The sequence below is a fragment of the Colletotrichum scovillei genome, assembly GCF_011075155.1.
Source record: "Colletotrichum scovillei strain TJNH1 chromosome Unknown Contig00009, whole genome shotgun sequence".
In the NCBI taxonomy this organism is placed as follows: Eukaryota; Fungi; Ascomycota; class Sordariomycetes; order Glomerellales; family Glomerellaceae; genus Colletotrichum; species Colletotrichum scovillei.
Genome location: NW_023336267.1, coordinates 1897906 through 1912947, shown reverse-complemented (window position 1 = coordinate 1912947; position 15042 = coordinate 1897906). Strand labels below are relative to the sequence as shown.

The 15042-nt window shown below is 54.6% G+C and overlaps 2 protein-coding genes across 2 annotated transcripts; one reads left to right on the top strand and one right to left on the bottom strand.

The window, feature by feature from the left end:
* Positions 1-1392: 1392 nt before the first annotated feature.
* Positions 1393-12021, top strand: HER10_EVM0007310 (Mus7/MMS22 family protein; the record flags this gene model as incomplete). Its single annotated transcript, XM_035476869.1, has 9 exons — positions 1393-6440; positions 6492-6676; positions 6728-6895; positions 6949-7086; positions 7138-7315; positions 7368-8545; positions 9007-9127; positions 9185-10134; positions 10201-12021. Exons 1-9 carry the CDS (start codon positions 1556-1558, stop codon positions 12019-12021), a joined length of 9624 nt encoding a protein of 3207 aa, XP_035329590.1. The 5' UTR covers positions 1393-1555.
* A 523-nt stretch (positions 12022-12544) lies between these two features.
* HER10_EVM0008726 (TFIIH p62 subunit domain-containing protein) lies at positions 12545-14996 on the bottom strand. Its single transcript, XM_035478236.1, has 2 exons — positions 14558-14996; positions 12545-14505 (listed from the first exon to the last, which is right to left on the bottom strand). Exons 1-2 carry the CDS (start codon positions 14697-14699, stop codon positions 12671-12673), a joined length of 1977 nt encoding a protein of 658 aa, XP_035329769.1. The 5' UTR covers positions 14700-14996; the 3' UTR covers positions 12545-12670.
* Between the last annotated feature and the right edge of the window lie 46 nt (positions 14997-15042).

The window sequence follows — 15042 nt, the reverse complement described above, 5'->3', positions numbered from 1 at the left end:
CGTGCTGTTTGCTGCTTTCTCTGGCAGGCTTGTAGCCCAGTGTTGCAGCAGCGCAGCTCCCATTGCAGGGCTCGGTTGTCGGCTCATTCCGAATACCGCCGTTTGACCGGGATCTCAATTGCTTCGCCTTGTGGTCAATGATTAAAGGTGTAAATGTGCTTCGGGAACTGCCCAGTCACTTGAGCATTACTTGTGAACCTCTTGGACCCGTATTTCACTGGTTTGCGAGCTCAATTGGCTGCTGCATACAAGCCATTCAATTTGTACTTGATCTTGACATCACGGCGCATCTCGGCCGAAGTCGGTGACTTTCCATCAGCCTTTGCGCAACCCAGATAATTCAGCCAATGAGCGAGTTCTATACGCATCTAGTTGCGCACTCTCCTCTCCTGGGGTGCTGTCTGATATTATGCTCTTGATATTGTACAATTGAACTGAACAGACACAGCTTGTGCTTATGTGCTGTCAAGTATCCTACAGCGACTCGATCATCCCGACTCGTATCGTTTCTAGTAGTTCTCTCTTTGGCATAGAGTTGATAAGCTATGCGGAACAACCCATTCTTTGCCTGAACTTGGTTTTTCGTTATGAGTGCCTCTCTTTGAGAGACTTATAATGGTCTCTGAGGTTTGTGATATCCCCCCTAATAGGCCTGGATGTCTTCCGTCGCCAGGATTGAAATTGTTTCAGCTTAAAGCAGGCTGACAGCTCTTTGATTAAATGGTTGTTAAATCCATTGCTGCTCAGAACTTCATGACTTCGGCCTTGAGTTCTCTGGACCTGTGCCGGCTTGAGGTTTTGTTTGGTTCGGAGTCTGTAAATCGGAGGTATTCGGTTCGCTTGACGAGACGGGCTTGGGTAGTTCGAACTGTTTTTGCTCCCGCAGTTTTGCTTGTCTTTCGAGCTCAGGCTTCAATGTGTAGTTAGCTGCTATAGTCAGCGACTTTCGAGTTGGGCCAGGAGTCTCTACTCTGGTATCAAATGGTTGGGAGTGGTGCGTACTGATGGAGATGCCTGCTACTACAGCCACGACGATGGGTATAACGTTTCTGAAGCTCATTTTGGAGGTCTTGAATGGCTTGGAATAGTCGAGTTATGGAACGAATCCTTCGGGCACGGTTATTGTGCCACGATAGGTAGCTCAATCTTGCAATTGACACTAAGGTAGGCGGCGGCTGTGATGTAATCATCGATGATACACCCGGGATAGCTCAAGTAGCGCGAACCCAGAGGTCGCGGTCGGTCACCCAAAATTCGGTACAGGCCGGGGCCTGTGCGCACACTCAATCGACTAAAGTGGTTTCCCGCCCCCGTGCCACCGCGTGCGACAGCGTGTACCCCACCAGACGCGCTCAGCGACCGCCTGAACGCGTCTGCTTCAACAATCGGATTATTTGCACCTCGCCTGGGTACGACTAACTTAGGTAATGAGAGCACTACCGCTTTCCGCATCGAACAAGACGGACCGAAATTTTGGCCACCCAACCTTTCTCAGAAGCCCTTTACTGCTTCATACTTTACGATGTTTACTTCTTTATGATGAACGCTTTATGTCATGGCAAACTGGAAAGAACTGGGCGAGGTCCCAGACTCGGACGACGAACTCGACTTCGATAGCCAGGATCTTGAGTCGCTGCCGAACCCCGAACTACCTTCGAAACCCACCCCCGATACTTTGCAAACGAAGGACGCCCACGCCCGGAAGAGCATATGGGACGTTCCCGAATCGTCACAGGATACGCCAGCAGACGCGATTACAGATCGTGTAGCAACGGACCGCCACCATGAGGTGTCTAAGCCTATTGACGGAGAGCCGCCGTCTTCGCCGCTGTCTTCGGTGCCGGATGTGGACGAGCTGGACGACCCCTTCAACTTGACCTTGGACGAACCAGCAGCCCAAGCAGTGGCACCTACAACAACCAAAACGAGGACTAGGTATCTTCCAAACGACCGCGACGACTCTCCCGATCCCCTGGCTGGCGATGATACCGTTTCGACGAGCTATGTTAGAATCACTGCTCCTGAACCTGAGTTTCCCGCCGAGAACGACACCGAAAGCCTTCCACCTCCTAAGAAGTCTGTGGCGGCCTCTTCACAACCCAGTCAACAGAGCCGGCAGAGACGGTTGGCTGCTCAGCTCTTTGCTAGTTCTAGCCCGGAGGCAGAGGTGGCAGCTCCAGTTGAGCAGTCCAACGATAGCAACACTTCGCCTCCGAAGCCTACATTTGCTTCCTCGGCAGCCTCTTCTGTTGCTTCTCCGGTGCCGACCCAGTCGAGGAAGCAGCCGAGGCCGGTGGCTATTCAGCGGGTGGAAAGCTCCAACAGGGACGAGGAGGTTGCTCGACAAGTTGCTGTGCGGTATGAACGCTCGTTCAGACCAAGGAAACCCATACAGGAACATCCATACCTCATTGAGAATGCCCAGTATAGCAAGACTCTCAAGTCACACGGCATCCGGCCGATCAGAATGCCCACAGAACCAGCCCCGAGACGTCAACGGCCGGAGGAAGATTCCCAGGAAAAGGATTTCGAGGATGACAGCCAAGAACTCGCAGCGGATGCGCCAAACGGAACCACCGACGAGAGCCAGTTCAACGGCCTGGACATCCCGCTGAGCTCTAGTCCTCAGCTGATGTCGTTCCTCTCCGATTCACCTCTCCGAACATCGTCCCCCAAGCACCGCGGCGGACCGAGTAGCCAACCAAGTCAGGGAGATACGGATAATACTAGCTTCTCCGATGTCGATGATTTGCCATCTCTTGACAAGATTCACCGCGACTTGCTGGCAAACCGATCTGCCAGAAAGCGAAAGCGAGGGAAAGGCACTGCGACCAAGGCTGTGGTGACGCAGTCGGCAGCCCCAAATGCGCTTTCGCCCTCGCGTCCGCAGTTTCAGCAGTATGATGAGATTTACGGCATGCTTTCTTCGCCGTCTTCATCGCCTGAAGTACAAACCACTGTGGTCAACCATTTGGTTGATCCTACGCCATTGCCTACAGAGAGCAACGCCGAAACGGCATTTCTTGAAGGCGATGACCTGCCCATCGTGGACAGCAACGTGCTATCTCCTTCTGAGTTCCAGGGGCGGGTTTTAGTCGAAGCTGAACCGCCGGTCTTTGACCTGACCATGGCAGACATTTCTGATATCGGAGAAGAAGATGGATCCGGAGATGTCGACGCCCAGAGCAGTTCAGGAGAGGAGTCGGAGGGTCAGAATGACGGCCGCGAGGAGGCCGGCGCGGCGATTGCAAAGAGAATGCGAGGTGTCCTTCCGGCATCCTGGCTTAGGCTCGACCAACAGGCAAACCGTCCCAAACCTACTCAGTACCAACGCCCCGATGACTCCCCTGAGAAGGGTCCGAGACGAGGCGTGGCTGTCCGACGGATAGGTCGCTCGGCGTCATCTACGGCGGCAGCGTTTCTCTTCGATGACTCAGACGACGATGTGGTCACTACGCAGACGCCTACACGTGCTTCTCACAATATCCAGACTGTCTTGCCTTTCGAGAGATCTGAGGTCATGGAAATCAGTGACGACGACGACGGTGGCTCCGCCGTTGAAGAAAACCAGGTTGACCATATGCTTCCAAGCAGAAAACGTCAATTGACTTTGAAAGACTTTCGACAACCCGCCAAAAGGCAGAAAAAGAACGACCGTCCATCAAGCACCCAACCCAAGAAACGCGGGCGACCGCCGAAAAGCGCACACCGATCTTCTGGAGCTTCTCGCCTTGATCCTTTCTCCAAAAGTCGCAAATCTACTTCGAGCAATACTCGAGCTGTGGCCCGAGCGAAACCTCCTCCAAGATTGAGCATTCTGGATGTCATCGAACCAGATGCGCCGAAGTTTCTGAAGATTGCGGCTCGAGCAGCTCAAAGCAAGCGGCACATGGGACGATCCAGTCCTACAACCAAGAGCATACGCCTAGCCACGCGGAAGGACAATGTAGATGCCGGCAGCGTGCTTCAACAGTGGAAAGGAGGCAAGATTCGACCTCGACCTGGATTGCAGACGAAGAAACCTAAGCCCACAGGGTCAAGTGGAAGACACCCACTGGCTCAACTACCATCAAATGTCTCCTCTCGTGGTGCTGTATCCTCTCCAAAGGCCCGCAGCGCCACGCAGTCTGATGAACTTCGTCGTGAGGGCTCAACGCCTTTGACGCCTTTGCCGGAGGCGCACTCTCGGATAAGGCAAATGTCGAGAAGTAATTCGGTCACAAGTCAGCAGACGCAGGATGCCCGAAATAGGCCGGCTCAGCTTGAAACAGATTTGACCCAGCAACCGGGTAGAGTCGGTTTCCAAGCAAAGAAGCGAGCTCTCGATGCTCTTTTCAAGCGTAATCACTCGCAGTCGCTGTCATCGAGAAGTGCGCACTTGGATTCTTTCTTAGACGACACATCATCAGTAGTGTCAGAGCACAGCCTTGCTGCTAGAGGCTCTCCTGAGCCTGCAGCAGTCAAGAGGCCCATATTGAAGCGCCCGAGAAAGCCTGTACAGCCAATCCAGATCGATGTAACGGCAGCCCATTTCCGCCACGCAGATGACCCCATGCCTACGATAGAGTTGATAACTCCCGTCGAAACGCCCAAAGCCGCGTTCAACGATAATCAGCTTCTTGGACTTGGTCCTTTTGGCACACACTATACACAGCACTTTGACATTTTCCCCCTGGACCGCGGGGTCTTCTTCCACGAGACAACACTCATAGGCAGTGGACGGGTCAGCTCAATAGCATATGGCCAGTTTCCCGAGAAGGTGTGGAATTATCGACCCCGAATTTCTTACAGCCTTGGTGAAATGGTCCTTCGATGGGACTTATGGACCGAGCAAGTCTCGTCCGAGTTCGGCATCGTGATGGACGGGATCCTCGAGCAAATTCTCAGGCCATCGCTATCTGCAGAAGTCACACCCAATGCCAGAGCAGCGGCAAGGTTTGTTCTGGACTACGTCCAAAAAGCGATGAGCTTCACCAACGATGCCGATGCTGCCTCATTCATCGCTCGGGTGTCTGATGTGGTCAAGTCTTTCTTGACGCGCTTCGAATCTGAAGATGTCAGTGACTTGGCTCAACGTCGGGAATTGGCTGACGTGTTGTCGAATGTATTCCTCGTTGTCTCTTACGCCGTCCGCCTCTGTCAAAAAAGTCCGGCGCTGATGACAGAGAGCTTTGCTATGGAGGCGCTTCTCAGAAAAACCGCAGAAACACTAGTCCGATCGCTTCTCGGCATTGGCCTGGACGACGTTACGCAACTCTACGATGATCTTCAGACCTTGAGATACCGCGAGCGTGGCATTCGCTCCGACAAGTTCGTAGCACACGCTTGGGTGCTTCTCATAAAGGTCCTAGAATATCTTCGGATTCCTAGAATGACATTCTGGGACGTCACATACTCGTGCATGATACAACCAAGTGTCATTCGTGGCATGGACTCCCAAGAGTTTGAGAATATTTGGAGGAAGATGTTCACGCTCCTACCCTTGTGCGAATTTGACGATAATGGTGTGATCGTTTCCGATAGGAGACACCTGGTTCCCCTGGAAGGGTGGAACTTGCCCCAGCAAGTCCTCAAACGCGTCTTCCAACTATACCGCGACAATCCCCGCCAGTCTCCGAGCTTCAATGACTACTGCCGGGCACTAGTGTCCAGGTGTCACTATCTGGTCGATCAATGGGGTTGGCAGAAAAGCAGCGGTATCATCGGTACCATCTTCGACTTCTTTGGCTCGCAGAACTTATCTCATCTGCGCAACGAAGAAGCCTTCCGCTCAGCTCGTTTCCTAGACAGCCTTCACCTTGACCCGTCTCTCCATGTCGAGCCTGAGGATAGGTGTTTCCACATATTCCTCAAACTCGTGGCACTAGCCATCAAGAGACTGAGGCAAAATGGGGCAATCAACGACATCCGGAATTTGGTAGCTCGCACACTGCCAAACCACGACCGGCAATATTCTAAGGAACAAAACGTTCACCAGAATGACTTAGCGGCTCTCAGGAACCATCATGATCTCTTATGTACTCTGTTCTGGGCAGCGCCACCTGATCTTCGTCCTGGCATCCACAATCTGGAGAAATTGGTTATTCCCGCTAGCTCTCATAAGGAAGCCTGTCTTATTAACCTGCGGGCCTGGAATCAACTGGCAAGATTCGTCGTCCACGAAGAGTCCGCCGCGTCATTCAATTCGCTGGCTAGCTGGCAGGCCAATGTGTTCAAGCAGCTGTTGGACCAGTACAACTCTGCCGCAGCAGATATCCAACAGCAGTTTTTAGCACTGTCCAAGGATGATAGCCATAATGTCAGCGAAGACCTGATGAACTCCATTGTGGCTACAAACAAAGCTGCAACCATGGAGATTATGCTGTTCTCAGTCAAGTCCTCAATGGAGGTTGTGCAATATGCGAGTAGTTTGGAGTTGGCAAGGCTTGCTTCTAGCCCTTGTAAGATAACTTGCCAGACGTTCAGCGTACTTGAACTAACAACATTCGCAGATCAACTACAGCAAGTCTTCCAGCATTTCTCTACTTTGCCAGCAGACTTCCCGTCCACGCTTCTCCAAGCCTCTCTGACCACGCTCGAACGTCTTCTTGGTCGAATCGAGTCAGTCTTCAACGAAGCAGATGATAGTCAAGACAGTATGGCCTCTCGGACTTTGGAGTCTGAGGATGCTATTCTGGTAAGTCGTGCTCAAAGTATTTCTTCGTTTACGTGTCTGACACCTTTCTAGATGCTGGACCGCGAATTGGCAGCTGCGTTCCTTTCAGCAGCACGCTGTCTCTTGTCAAATCAACCGCGCGGCAAACCTGGCAATTCAAGCGTGTCAACATCCTGTGTTGAACAATCCGTTGTGGTATCTGGCATGATGATTGGTCTTTTCGTACGCTGCGGAATGATGGTGAGTCGACATGAGTTGATTCAAAGAGCCAATCGATCGCTTATTATTCCTAGGCACTCTCGCAGGTTTTTAAACCTACTAAATATGGACTATTCGGGAAAGCGCCAAGCAAGCTTGACTGCGAACAACGCCAATATCTTCCACTCTTCCTTTCCATTGTTGCGCAGAAGGGAGCAACCATTAACCTGGAGGTAAGGACTGCCACTGGTGCGCGATCTATGAATACAACTAACATAACGTAGGATATTGGAGGAAGCCTTTTACTATTGTGGCTCATGGTCATCGTACAGCCGAGTAACTACTTGAGATTTGAGAACCGATTTGGACAGCAGCTCCAGCGACAGGGCTATCCTTTCATTCCGGACAAAGCAGGTCTCGTCGTCAACCCAGGCTACTCGGCCAATCGTGACTTTTTCGAGTGTGAGTACTTGCGCAAGTTGATTCCGTGCTACAGACGACTGACCATGTTCAGACGCGGTATCTTGGATGCGGAAATCTCTACACACAGCCGACGCTGCCTCCAAGAAGAACATGCGGTCCGAGTTCGAGAGAGTGCTCAATGCTGTCATGAACCAAATGCGGGCTGACCTTCAAATCATGGCTGCAGACGAATCACAACACCCGAGCTATGTCAAGTTCGTCCGCAACATCATCTCCCTCATCAAGGCTCATGCTTCAGACATCTGTCCCGTACAAAAATTCTTCTTGGAGGTGAGCAAGGAGTATTCGCCGCCGATGCAAGACCCGCAATTACAAGCAGCGTTGATCCAGTCATACGGATTCAAGCTTGCGGAAGGCGACCCCAGAGTCCCTAGTACACTATTTCACTTCTTGCTCAATAACTTTAAGGGGGCTCTCCAGCGTGGCCGACTACCGCATGAAGTCGTCCTGCTGAAAGGGGCTTTGGAGAACGATGCCATCATGTCATTCATTCTTGGCAAGATGCTTCCCGCGGTGCTGCACGCCACTCTATCCAATGTCGAGGCCTACGCGATGCTCGATGTTTTATGCGATGCGCTTGGACTGGCAATAAAATCGTCACCTGTTCCTCGTCAAGTCAGCGAAGACAATATGGGGTGCATTGCTGCCTTGGTCATCACCACACTGGCTTGGGCAAACGCCCTAGGACGGAGCATGCTTAGTCCTGAGCATGTTCATGTGCTCAGACGAATCACTTGGCTCCTCAACGCTTTTCAGCCTTCCCTCGAAGCGTTCTCATTCATGGCTACAGAACCTCGAGGCTGGGACAACGTCATGTCGATGTTACGTTGGTTCAGCCTGCTTGCCGAAGGGGCGCAAGAGTATCTTGAAAACCAAGAAACCCCTTTCATAGCCTCCTCGGGGCTGTTCCGCCGACTCAGAACTCTCAATGAGATCTTCACGATCCAGGACACCACGGTTCTGACCTGGTCAGAGCATATAGGAAACGACATCAGTAGGAATTGGGTCACGACAGGACCATTGTTAACGGTATCACCCCACAACCGTGGCACACCTTCAACACAGTCTGGGATTGGATCACTACGGCCTAAGTGGGACATGCAAGAATTGACGACGAGTTTGCTAGATCAAATGCGGAACTGGCATGAGTGGTGGACGAGGGTGAAAGAGTTGCCAGCTGATACTGAGGAAGTAGATTTCGGGGAGGACGTCATATTCTGAGAAAGGTATCTGTCGTAGAGCAGTGTCCAATCCTTACCCCCAGAAACAAGTACATAATATTCATGCCCACAACTGTCTACCAAGGATTCAAGAATAATCTTCATGGCCGTATCTTGAAATTCATTGAAGTACCTACGTTGAGTCATATACGGCTGGGTCCAGGATCCATCGTGAATGATCTCATTACGATTTACATACTTCGGTGTGGGACTCTCGGTGAGCGTCGGTGAAGACTCTGCCGAGATTCCGCCGTTCTCACTAAGCATGGTACCGGCTTCGACAGCTCGAAAGCAAACAAGGTCTCTTTTGCCACGCAACGACACCGCCAATTGCTGGCATATTGCTCATTGTCCTTCCGAATGTATGCAATAGGGCCTCGGGCCCTTGCATCAGCCTCACGAGTCTCCGTCACATCGAGGTTAGCGCTTTCGGTCGCTCATCGCAGCCAGTGTCGACATTTCCACCCGTCCTTTAGGTTGCGGAAGAGCCCGTCCGAAGGCGGCGCAGAAGACGGCAAACCACCAGACAAACCAGCCGGCGAGCAAGAGGACGGCAGCAGAAATAAAGATGGCAACACAAGCAAGACTGAGTCGGTCACGGCGGAGTCGGCTTTTCGGAGGTCGAGAGGCGGCGCGTTCGCCTCTGCGAGAGCGCGCCTCTCAAGGCCGCGGGCCGCTGACGAGCTGCCACCCGTGAAGCTGCCGCAGAGCTTCCTCGACAACAGCGTGTCGCTGTATGATCCCGAAAACCGCATCAACACCCTCACAAACGATCTGTGGCACCATCGATACATGGGCGCCCGCTGGCACGATCTGCTCTGGAAAGATTTGGATCTCGTCTTCAGCCATGCGTCTTGGAGCGAAGCGAGGCTGCAAGATGCGCTGCGCCGGGGCAATCTCGAAGCCATTGAGAGGAGGAGCCGACTCCTTGCTGAGGCATCGCAGTGGCTGAGTCTCTCCATTGACGAGATGCGATCTTCGAACAACCTGCAGAGCTCTCGCGAGCCGCTGCCGACCACCGAATTCGCAGACATGCTTCGATACTCGAACAAATTCGTCCTTTCGAACCTTTTGTCGCAACACACCAGAGCAACGACGGACGCCGATCCAACACAAGATCCAGACAGCGTACTGCAATCGCTTGTCGAGCAATACATCGAAGAGGGACGGCCGAAGCTGAGACGTGACGGATTGAGGTTATTCGATCCCAGGATCCGCGGGGAGGTCGTCACGGCTGTGTGCGCGGAGCTTTCCCTGCAGCCGGACGCAAGTGCCGCAGGCAGGGAGCTCAAGAGACCCCTTACTGTCGTCAACATCCCGAACTACACCGGCCGAAGCCATACCAAGAAACTCATGAAGCACGTTGCGTCATGCGCGGAAGCCGATTTGATTCACCTCGATGCGCAGGAGTTGGCGATGCTTGTGGGCGACTACATCGGACAGGACTGTGCCTACTCGCGTGGCTCGATCTCTATACTGGGATACCGATCTGCCGAGATGAACGGACGTCTCGTCAAGAGCGAGGAGCCATCCAAGCCCAACGACGAGGATCTATCAGGCGAGATCGAAGCGGCCTGGGTCAACCTTCGGGATCATGGGGTGGATGGCGGCTACGGCAACCCGATGGACAACGAACTGCAAAAGATCAAAGAAGGCCCCAAGGACTACATCCTTCCCTCTGTAGATCGATGGGAGAACCTAAAGATCAACGCCGTTCTTGAGGAGATTGCTAACTCGGCTACAAAGATGACGTCGAAGCCGGATCGCAACCTGATCATTCACGTGGACGACTTCGTCGAGCTTAACATGACGCTCGAGGGTGCGCTGCTCATCGGTCGACTTCGGACCATCGTAGACACCATGTGGCGCGCTGGAAAGAGAGTCACCCTCGTGGGCACCTCATCCAACGAGAATCCTTCGGAGCAGTACGCATCGACGCTCAAGGAGATTGCGGCAGAGGAGTGTTTGATCCCTTTGCCTCTGAATTTCCAGCGGATCACCGACGCTGCAAATACCAAGAAGATTTACGAGGCCAATGACTTCTTGCAAGAGAACCTGCGAAACATCCAGCATATGCTGAAGAGCATTTCTGGCCAAACGCGAGACACGAGTAAACTGCGCATCGTCGGCGTGTCAAAGTCCTCGCCGCCGCAGTTCCTCTTGGATGACACACATGGCTCTTACATGGAGGTCTCGCTCATCCCCCGCGTTCTCGCAACCTCCATCCTCCCCCTTTCCGACGTATACCACATAACCCGCCTCTTCTACGCCTGCGAGGGCACCGTCCGCCCCGACGAGTCATGGAGGGTTCTCTTTGACGTCGTCGAGTCCAGCAGCTACAGCACCGCGCAGCTGCACCGCACCCAGGACCGGCCGACGCGCTCCAAACCCTCCTCCGGCGGCGCGAGCTCGTCTGCCGACATGCAGAAGCCCGAACCCGAACGCCTCCGCGTGTCCGGTAACTACAACGACTACGAGAAGAAGCTCCTCAGCGGTCTCGTCAACAGCAGCGAGATCAAGACGACGTTTGCCGACGTCCACGCCGACGCGGAGACCAAGAACAACCTCAAGCTCCTGACCTCGCTGTCGCTCGTCCGCCCCGAAGCCTTCACATACGGCGTCCTCGCCACCGACAGGATACCGGGCTGCCTCCTCTACGGCCCGCCCGGCACCGGCAAGACGCTCCTCGCCAAGGCCGTCGCCAAGGAGAGCGGCGCCAACATGCTCGAGGTCAGCGGCGCCAGCATCAACGACATGTACGTCGGCCAGAGCGAGAAGAACGTGCGCGCCCTCTTCTCGCTCGCCAAGAAGCTGAGCCCGCTCGTCATCTTCATCGACGAGGCCGACGCCCTACTCGCCGCCCGCGGGCAGCGCAACCGCGCCGCGCACCGCGAGACCATCAACCAGTTCCTGCGCGAGTGGGACGGCATGAGCGACACGAAGGCCTTCATCATGGTCGCCACCAACCGGCCCTTTGACCTCGACGACGCCGTGCTCCGCCGGCTGCCGCGCAAGATCCTCGTCGACCTGCCCCTCAAGGCTGACCGCGCCTCCATCCTCCGCATCCTCCTCAAGGGCGAGACGCTCGACGCCTCGGTCGACGTCGACGACGTCGCGCGGAAGACGGTGCTCTACTCCGGCTCCGACCTCAAGAACCTCTGCGTCGCGGCCGCCATGACGGCCGTCCAGGAGGAGAGCGAGGTGGCGGCGCGGCACACCGGCCCGGAACCCTACGTGTTCCCGCCGAAACGCACGCTCGCGAAGCATCACTTTGATAAGGCCCTGAAGATGATTGCCGCCAGCGTCAGCGAGGACATGGACAGCTTGAAGAGCATCCGTCGCTTCGACGAGAAGTACGGCGATGTCCGGGCCAAGAATAGCCAGAAGAGGAAGGGTATGGGCTTCGGTGTGCTGCCGACGTCGACGGATGCTGAGGAGGCTAGGGTGCGGCAGGCTGTTGCTTGAAGAACACTGGGTTCGAATCTTGACTGTTATTCTCTCTTCATCTTCTTTGTAATGTCCATTCTGGCTTCGCTGAAAGCAAACCCCCCACCCTTGACTTGGAACCATCATCAGAGAAATGGATGGGGACAGGGGTGGGTTTTAAGGCGAATTTGTACGATTTTTTGTTGCGTGGTGGGAAAAGAGATTCCTTTGAGGACATCCCCATTGTGGACTATAGAAATGGGGGGAAAGGAAGTGAGTGGTGGATTCTGTATTATCATTGAGAGGACACACGCCATCTACGATCAGGTAGTTAGGTAGCATCCCAAAGACTTGCTGAGTAAAAAAGAAGGGATTAGCGAGAGATGGGCTATGAATTACTATCCTCATGAGATGGAATTTTGGAAAAAGAAGTATTTGAGTTGCCCTTTCTTGGTGATTTACGAGACAATAGGAAGCATGACAGGATAAGATCTACAAACATACTGAACATTTGAGAGGAAGCGTATATGGCTTAATGTGGTTTGCTTATTCCTGAATAAAGCTCCTGATGATTTCGCATTTTGATATATCTTATACAACCTGACCCTGATTCTCCGCCACAAGCCAAGAACGTAGTCCCCTAGCATGTCCCTTGCCATCTCAACTCATCTCAAGCCAAATGTAACCTTCAGGCCTCGGTGGAAAGCTGAACCCCCTCAGCAGCAAGAGCCCGCTGATAATCCCCCTGCGCCCTCTTCAGCGCCTCGAGCGTGGGCTGCATAATCGCCAACACGGCCTTCCTCCCGCCCTTCTCATGCTCAGGCCGCCACCCGCGAATCTTCTTCCCCGTCGCCTTGTAGTGATCCATAATCTCCTTCTTCTTGGCCCGGATGATGTCGTCACGCGTCTTCTCCGCCTCGTCGGCGACGGCGTGGATGCGCTCGGCCGAGCGCTTGAGGGACTCGACGAGGTACTGCAGCTCGTTGGCGCGGTCAGGGTCGCCAGACAGGAACGCGTTCCAGAACTGGTGCAGGAATTCCACCGTCGTGGCGTGCGTCAGCTGGCACCGCTCCGCGACCTCGACGGGTAAGCCCATGGGGCGGGACTCGTCCGCCGCCGTGTCGCCGTACTTTTGTGCGCGGCGCTGCCGGATGCCCTTCATGATGTCGTCGCCCGCGGCTTTGCGTGCGGCGCGGGATCCGACGTGGGGCGGGCGCCGCGATCCTCCGTCGTCGCTGTCGCTGTCGTCGACAATGCCGATGCCCGCGCGGAGGTTGAGGCCGCCCGCGCCGTCCGTCTCAATGGTCTCGAGGTCGGTCTGGATGTCAAAGAGGACGTCCGAGGGGTTCTGCTTGGCGAAAGCGAGGGCGTTTGCGGATTTGGCCTCGTCTTTTTTCGCAAAGAAACGGTTCTGCTCCTTGATGTTGAGTATGATTTTGTTCTCCTTTGCGTCGCCGCGCAGGTCGCGGAGGGCAATCTCCGCCCACGTCGAGTCTTCTTCGGCCTCGGCGCCGGTATCGCGGTCCGAGGGGGCCACGTTGGCCAGCATGCGCTCGCTGAGACTGTTGAGGGTATTTACAATGGGCACGTTCTTGCGCGGCCGCATCTCGACGTCCTTTTGGTTCCCGCTCCGGAAGCCGCCCTGGTTCTCCTCGTTGCCGTGGACGTCAATGATGTGCGGCACGCTCTGCGCCATGCTCTTGCGCTGGAACATTGTCGTGTTCTCGCTGGCATCGTGGGCGTCAAACAGCGCGTCGCGTTTGATACCCTCCTTTCTCTCGTCCGTGATCCTGTCTCCCTTCAGCGTGCGGAAGAGCTTGCTGAGGAAGAAGCGGGACCAGAACTCGCTCTCGGGGACCTTGGGCACGTTTTCGTCATAGAGCCGCTTGACGAGCGGGTGCTGCGCCATGATGAGCTGGACCATCTCGACGGTGATGTCGAGCTTGAGCACGTCGTTCTCCAGCCGCGGCTTTATCGCGGGGAGGACGTTGTACGCGCCCTTTTGCTGGTTCACCTCGATGGCGTGGGCACGCAGCAAGTTTGTACGCGTTGACCAGAACTGTGCGTTGAAGGCCGCGTCAGATATCGACTCGGGCTTGGTCGCGCGCGCGTCCATGTAGGTCTGGTGTAGAGTGCGGTCCTTCTTCATAAGGGACTGCTGCAGCTCAATGTCACCCTTGAGCTGGGCGTCATCGAACCAGCGAGCGCTGTTGGGCTTCGTGTTGGCGGAGCTGGCGAACGCCATGGACGAGCCGCCGCCAGCGCCGCCGCCACCACCGCTGGCACCATTTGCGCCGTTGGCCGCGTTCGGCGTTGAGTTGCCGGAGGGTTTGGGGACGTTGGGATCGCCGGAGCGGATATCGGCCAACAGCCGCGAGAGAAGGTCCTTGATGGCGTTGGCCTCGGACCTGGCTTCTGGTGATGTGAAGTGGAAGAGGTAGGGCACTTGTTCTGTTGCATCTGGAGGCTTCTCAAAGATCTTGAGCATAACCTTTGCTGCGCTGTCTGGTGTCTGTTGCAAATCTGTGACCCACGTCAGTCATGCATAGTACTGTCTCGTGTGACGGAAGCTCACTTGAGATATTGGCAATGACCAGGGAGACCGTAGGCGGGCCATTCCCAGGTGCTGGAGTCCAGATGACGGACTGCTGATCCGGCGTCAAGGTCAAGATACCATCCTTCTTCTTGAAGGCCGTACGACCTGACGGTATCGCCATCTTCAGATTTATATGATATGCTTAGAAGCTGCTGCGAAGCATAGCGTTGAGACCTTCACTTCGTCACCACCCTGCCAAGCCACCTCAATGTGAACTGCCTCCTTGCCTCAAATGAACCGGCCTGGGTCTTCGCAGGGATGAGACCCGGTACGTAAGGAGCGGCCCACCAGCCAGATCGACAGTAGATAGTCGCGTATGATCCAATAATTCTGCAACGGTAAGAATTTATCGCTCCAATGCAGAATTAATGTGGTAGCGTGGAATGAGAATCGTTCAATGTCTTTCACCTGGGGTTGAAGGCTCGAGGTTCAAAGCTCCAGCCACAACTGCGTATGCTGCCTGA

Coding starts and splice junctions, on each gene's coding strand:
- HER10_EVM0008726 (XM_035478236.1), bottom strand. CDS start 14,699: ATGGCGATACCGTCAGGTCGTACGGCCTTCAAGAAGAAGGATGGTATC. Junction 14,506..14,557: donor GGTCATTGCCAATATCTCAA/GTGAGCTTCCGT, acceptor CGTGGGTCACAG/ATTTGCAACAGACACCAGAC.